This window comes from Chenopodium quinoa, unplaced genomic scaffold, assembly GCF_001683475.1.
Source record: "Chenopodium quinoa cultivar QQ74 unplaced genomic scaffold, ASM168347v1, whole genome shotgun sequence".
Taxonomy (NCBI): Eukaryota; Viridiplantae; Streptophyta; class Magnoliopsida; order Caryophyllales; family Amaranthaceae; genus Chenopodium; species Chenopodium quinoa.
In genome coordinates this window covers 176,860-183,301 of record NW_018744537.1, presented here as the reverse complement: position 1 = coordinate 183,301, position 6,442 = coordinate 176,860, and the positions used below count along the sequence as shown (strand labels likewise).

The following is a 6,442-nucleotide window of genomic DNA, read 5'->3' as shown; positions in this document are numbered from 1 at the left end:
CATGGTCAACCTGTTAAGTGTTTTGGTGTGTGTCAGCCGACCATGCCGACAACGCGCTAAAAGTCAATACATTACTCCGTATTTTTTTTGTTGTATAAAAATATACTCCGTAGAAGAAATATACGTAATCCGTATATATAAATACAAAAAAAAAAGACTTTTAAAAAAGCAACTTCCACATCCGCCAAACTCACCAAAAAGAAAGGCGAAAGGGTGGTCGACATATTCTTAACGACGTTACACACACCCCTCACTGTACCAACTACAAATCAATCACTGAGAGTGTAAAACAAGTTAATAATGAAAAGCATCATTTTAACTCCGTTTATTTTCAACCGTTAAAAACGACCTCTCTTTCTCTTATACCCAAAAACCATTAACTAGAATCAGAATCTCTCTCCTCTCTCTTCTGTGGCGCCTTCTCAGGTGCTGTTTCTTAAGGTAATTTCTCCATTTTTTTTTCTTAATTTTGATACATTTTTTTGATTTTATTCTATTTTTTTTTTAACAATTTATTGTAAGAAAATAGATTATTAATAATGATTTTGTTTGATTTGATGAGCGTGATTTTTGGTAACTAAATCTTGCGATTATTTAGTTGTTTTATATTGCTGGATTTTTAATTTTAATTTTCGGGTATTTGATCATCTGAATCGTGGAATTTTGAATAGATTTTTTCTTCTTCTGACTGTTCAATTTTTTTGCTTTTATGGTTAATCGCCATTATTTTCGGATCTTCTGACCTCTGTATATTTTTTTTCCTGAATTTTCATGATTTTTCCCACTACTTTTTCAGGGGTTTAATAAATATTTAATTTAATTAATAAAACTAATTAATTTTTGATACTATTTTTCTGCCTGTACTCTTCATATTCATAACTTCATTTGCTCTACTTGCTGCTTCACTCTTCAAGGTTTTTTTTTTTAATTTTTATTTATTATTTATTTTTAGTTTAATTTTCTTTTATTTTAGTATTAATTTTGAGATTGTTGTATTGAGTTTAATTAAATTTAAATTTTGCAATTTTTTCGAGCTTCAATTGGGCATGTTTAATGTTTACTTAGTTGGTGTTTTGAATGAGAGGAAACATTTGTTGAGTATATGATTTGATAAAACCTTTTGGTAATGGGTAGCCAGGAAACGCATTTAGACGGGATTTGATCCGAGGTCTTAGAAATTAACGCGCTAGACTTAAACCAACTAAACAAATTAGCATTGACTTACATTTTGGATTTTGATTGTGGGGTTCCTCCTTTTTCGTATTCTTCTCTGAATCTGAGACTCGTGATTATGATGTTGAGATTTGGTGGTTGTTTCTGATGGCTATTTTTTGTGTTTTTTTTATTTCATAATGTATACTCGTATGAAATGTCACTTTGTTATTCAGAACTTGCATATGTTGCTACTACGGAATATCATTCATTCTTATTAGCTTTGTTTATGATGTTCGTGATCTCGGGATTGTTGTGTTTGGGTACAAACCATTTTGGAACTCTCATAGTTGTTTGAACTTTGGGTATGAGCCAATTCTGGATCAATTGCATTGCAGCAATTGGGTGTGAAAATTTTGGTAGATTGAGAAATATCTTAGTTGAGTAAATGTATTTTTCAATATGTTACAGATGGTTGTCTTTGTTTATTCATTAGTGTGCCCCTCTTTTTCAGAATTTTTTTTGTCTTTTGGAATATATGTGATTGGTTCTGTTGGCGCTATATGTGGTCAAGGGGCAAACATCTTTGATTGCTAGCAGCTGAAAATTGGAACTGGTATATGAGCAAATATGGGAGCTGCTTGTTGCGTTGCCTCTAGAGACAAAGCCATACCACCAGGATCTAGTGGTGAATTTCTGCATAGAAATTTTAGGCATTCTCCAACATGGAGTTTTCGATGGGATAGTCGAGTTGGGGTAGCTGGTGAAGATACTTCCGTAGGCTGGTTGTCTGATGGTGCTAGTAGGAATGATGCCTTGGATGTAAAATCTGCAACTGATGTATCAGCACAGGTGTCAGATGGAGGTAGTTCATTGGAGAGTTATCGAACAGGAGCATGGCGCAAGTCTCCAGTGAACCAGGATACGACTAAGAGCCTAAAAACATCTGCCTCAGGTAAAGCCTTCTTGGTTTGCCTTGCATTATAATATTTCTTATTTGATTTGACTGTTCAAAATTTATCTAGACTTGGTTAGATATTGGAATATCATGGTTAGTCTTTTCATTTTCTACTTTTGATGTACCTATGCTAAGAACTGGTTTCTGTTGCCAATTATCAGAATGATGCTCATCAATTTGGCCCCATCCCCTTTTTCCGTTATATAGAGATGTGAAGGGTTTGAGATTATTGCTAAAGCTTTTGCTCAAAAAAATAGGAGGGAAGGAAAAGGGGTATAGAAAATAAAAGAACAGCTTGACGGATAAACAAGTTAGGTTATCCTTTTCAATCTTGATTGCATTTGGATTGTATGTACTTGTCCTTTTTAGAGTTTTAGCTCTGGTCGTGGTCAGTTTATTGTTATTGCTGAAAAGAGTTTTAGCTCATTGCATTTCCTGTTCAAGTTAAGAGAGATGCAAATACTTGTTTTTAAAGGCAAATAGTGATTGCCAAGTCATGTTTTTTGAATGTGGGGTAGTTTATTGCGTCTTCACTCACTATGTTCACTACTCTCTATAGTTGTGCTTCTGGATCTCACTATAGTTATGCAGTTGACCTCCATAGTGAAAGCTGCTGCTGGCCTTTCTATATGTTGATCTTGATTGCGTACCTTGAATCTCTGTAAAGCAATTCAGTTTTTGTAGTCGAGTTTGAGAAACGTATCATTTGGTTGTTTTGATTTCCTTTGATTTAATTATTGTCATGATACTGGTAGATTGCTTAGAGGATCAGAAGGCTACTATTAAAAAATGTAAGATTCACCCTGGGAAGTTATTGAGGTTTATTCTTGTTGCTTAAATGACTGTTTATGCTCTACCAATTTAAATGTGGATTGGTAGCTGTTTTCAGTGTATCCTGTTAAGATCTTTAATTATTATTGCACTACATTTTTCAACATATCTGTTATCTTCAACTCCATAGATGTCAGTTATATTGGTTACTTAAAAATTGAAATTGTAAATCTAAGTGGAGTTTTGCTTTCATATATGGCAGGTGAATCTGCTGGGAGGAATGCCTGTACTGAGGTATATAGGGAAAGTTTTGTGGTTTCTAGCTATGTACTTTTGTTTCTCACTATGCAATGCTCTAATAATTTGTCTTTCCAATATTTCGTAATTTGATGTATTTAGGTGAAACAATCTACAGAATCTCCACCATTATCAGACCCTGCTTCTGTCAAACTATCACCCTCAGTTCATACATCTTCTGTATGCATGTCACCAGTCTCATCCCAAAGCCATCCACCTCCACCATCACCAACCCCATCCAGATGGGCCCGAGGTTCGCCAGCTCACGAGCTTGCCCATCAGGCATCCGATAACCACAGTTCTGGGAGAAACTCACCGAGTAATAACTCTGTTTCTGAAGAAGGGCAGGTGCCATTTGGGAACTCTGCTGTAAGCAATGTGTCAACTCGGGGATCCTATGGAAGGTCCTCTGATGGTTGGTCAGCTCATGCCTTCTCAGAACTTATGTCGGCCTCACAGAGAGAACGTTGGTCTTTTGATAGTGATTCCTGCAGCTTTCCTCTTGATAAATTGTGTAAAACAAGTGGTCGTAATTCCCGGTCAATCTCTATTGATTTTCAAACATGTGGTATTTGCTCCAAACTCTTGTCTGAGAAGTCACCTTGGAGCACCCAAAAATTTATAGCGGGTAATGAATTATCTGTTGTCGCTGTTTTAATTTGTGGGCATGTATACCATGCTGAGTGCTTGGAGACCATAACGCCTGAAGTCAATAAATATGATCCTGCCTGTCCGGTTTGTACATTTGGGGAGAAGCAGACTTTGAAATTGGCTGGGAAAATGCTGAAGGCAGAAAAGGATTTGAAAGCTAGGAGTAGCAAGAAGTCAAGGAACCGGGTTGTAGATACCAATGCCTCTTTTGATTTTGATTCTTGGAAGAGAAGTGCTGGTGCACATGAAGGGAAGAGTCCCAAGCTTGGCAACAGCTCTAGCTTGAAGATTTCTGCCGCAAAGCCTTTTCTAAAGCGGCATTTCTCCTTTGGATCAAGGGGCAACAAGTCTGCTTCAGAAAGTCCATCAATAAGGAAAAAGGGATTGTTTTGGGCTAAGTCTAGCAGGGAATAAGCCCTATAGCTTAGTATGAAAGATTGGAGGTTAGTGCTCCTATCCATAACAAGTTATGTTTGCTTAAAGATATGCAACTATGTCGGAAGTAATGATACCTTCATCTCAGAGATTGATTAAAATTATAATCTAAAGGCAGGAAATTTCAAAACACTTCTATGCATGCCAGAAATATGTAAAAATACCTGAGATTTGAGCCAATTTTACCCATTTTTTGAGGTCACCAATATAAAGTTGGTACAATCGGGTGAATGCAAAAAATTGTAATGATGGGGGTATCACTCATATAGTGTTACTTGAGCTCCTTTTTAATGTTTCATGTTTTGTGGTTTAGTCTCGAAGGTAGATTTAAAGCTTACGTTTAATTTTCACTCCCAACATTGATTAAGCTTCTTTTGCAGGTTGTCTGTGAGTTTGTTACTTGCGTAACATGATGACAAATTGGCGACACAAATTACACAGCAGAAGCTGAATATGGCTCTCGTTTTAGGTCTCGATTGATTTGATATATCTTCTCTGATATAAAGGGTTTAGTTTGGTGATATGACATTGTAAAGAAGGAAATATAGGATATAAAGTATGATAGGAAGTTATAGGTAGGGAAATCAAGTTGGCAAGTGATTTATGAGGGTTTTGATCTTTATTCATGTTATGTACATTTATATTTGTTTGAAACAAGAATTCAATTATGTTTCGAAAGAAACGTTCTCTTTTTACTCAAGTCATCTGATAGACTTAATTGTCATAAATTCCTACTATGTGAACAAGCAAAGGGTGCATATTTTTCTATCAATGGTTCGTCTCTTCAAGGAAATAGTTAATCTCAGGATACAACAAAATGAACGTTTCTATATTTTTGAAGGTATATTGTATCTATCTGGTAGTATTATATAGACCTATAAAATCTCGAATGGTACTTTAGGGGGGTGTTGAGTTAGCATACTTTGGAATGGGATATGGGTTAGAATGATCAAAAGTCTTCCCTAGTGTTTGTTTAAGAAAATTTCAATCATTGAACCCATATTTTAAGTATTCAATCCACTAGGTATGGGGTTTATAAATCCAATAAGGGGAAGTGGTACTTTAGGTATCAACTTTAAAAAATGTTCATTCCCAAACAATTAAACAAAGCCGAACAAATGGTATTAAGGATAAAGTTTTTCCATTGCATCACTCTTTTTTCATTCCTGAATTCAAATTCATACCACACTTCTACAAATGCATAAATGATACTTTGGGCGTATAATATGTTAATTGGTCGTTTATGGTGGTTGTGATTATATTAACAATATTTTTTTTCGAAGATCAACAACATAGTACAATAGTATAAAGGAATAACCAAAAGTTGAACCACAAAGTGTAAAAAAGTGCTTAAGTTTGTTAAAAAAAAAAAAAAAAAAAAAAGTGCTCAAGTAATTAATTTGGGTGTTACTTGTCTTGTTATCGATGTACCCTTAACAGTTGTTATTTAGTTGGGAGATTCTACATCGCTATACAAATGTACAGAAATGCATAACCGTGATGTTTGTGTGGTCAAAGGATGTATACCAACTTCAGAATCCTAAAGTTGATTGTTCATCGCTTGCATTTAAATTAATTTCTACTTTTGTCGACTTTTCGTCCGCCCACTGATTACCTATCTCTCTTAAAAAAAAATAGCATGTGTGTTTTGGTGGTGTAGTTGCATGAATCAAGCAAAAGCAACAATTGTATAAATCTCCATTGTTGCAATTTTTCTTTTTAGAAAAATTGCTAACTAAAGTATACAATTTCTTACTTAATTAGCTATACGAAGAGTAGTTGTTAAGAAAATGTCTAAAATTATAGTATAACTGAAAATATTTGATCAACAACATAAGAACCTACGTAGTAATAATATACTCATAACTGAAATTATTATTTCAATTAATAAATTTTATTGTATTTTTTATTTTTTATTTTTATTTTTGTTTTGACAAAGGTTTATATATATATATATATATATATATATATGAAAGTATTACAAACTACGAGCCTTACTACCTCCTTTGTTACAACGAGAATAAATTAAACTAAAGTCCATCTTCCGAGCTAGATCTTGCCGGTTTGAGAAATCTACTATCTGCCTTCGAACATGCGGCGAGGAATACAACATTCCATTTTTTGATCCCACGTCTTTCCATTGAACTTGGAGAGTGTATAAGAGGACAACGAACACAC

The 6,442-nt window shown here is 34.6% G+C and overlaps 1 protein-coding gene across 1 annotated transcript; it reads left to right on the top strand.

Moving 5' to 3' along the window:
* The first annotated feature begins 308 nt into the window (after positions 1-308).
* On the top strand, positions 309-4,968 carry LOC110698432. The gene is made up of 5 exons (XM_021875854.1): positions 309-441; positions 1,667-2,107; positions 3,144-3,175; positions 3,281-4,272; positions 4,645-4,968. The coding sequence occupies exons 2-4, from the start codon at positions 1,783-1,785 to the stop codon at positions 4,241-4,243; spliced, it is 1,320 nt and encodes a 439-aa protein (XP_021731546.1). The 5' UTR covers positions 309-441; positions 1,667-1,782; the 3' UTR covers positions 4,244-4,272; positions 4,645-4,968.
* Positions 4,969-6,442: the final 1,474 nt, after the last annotated feature.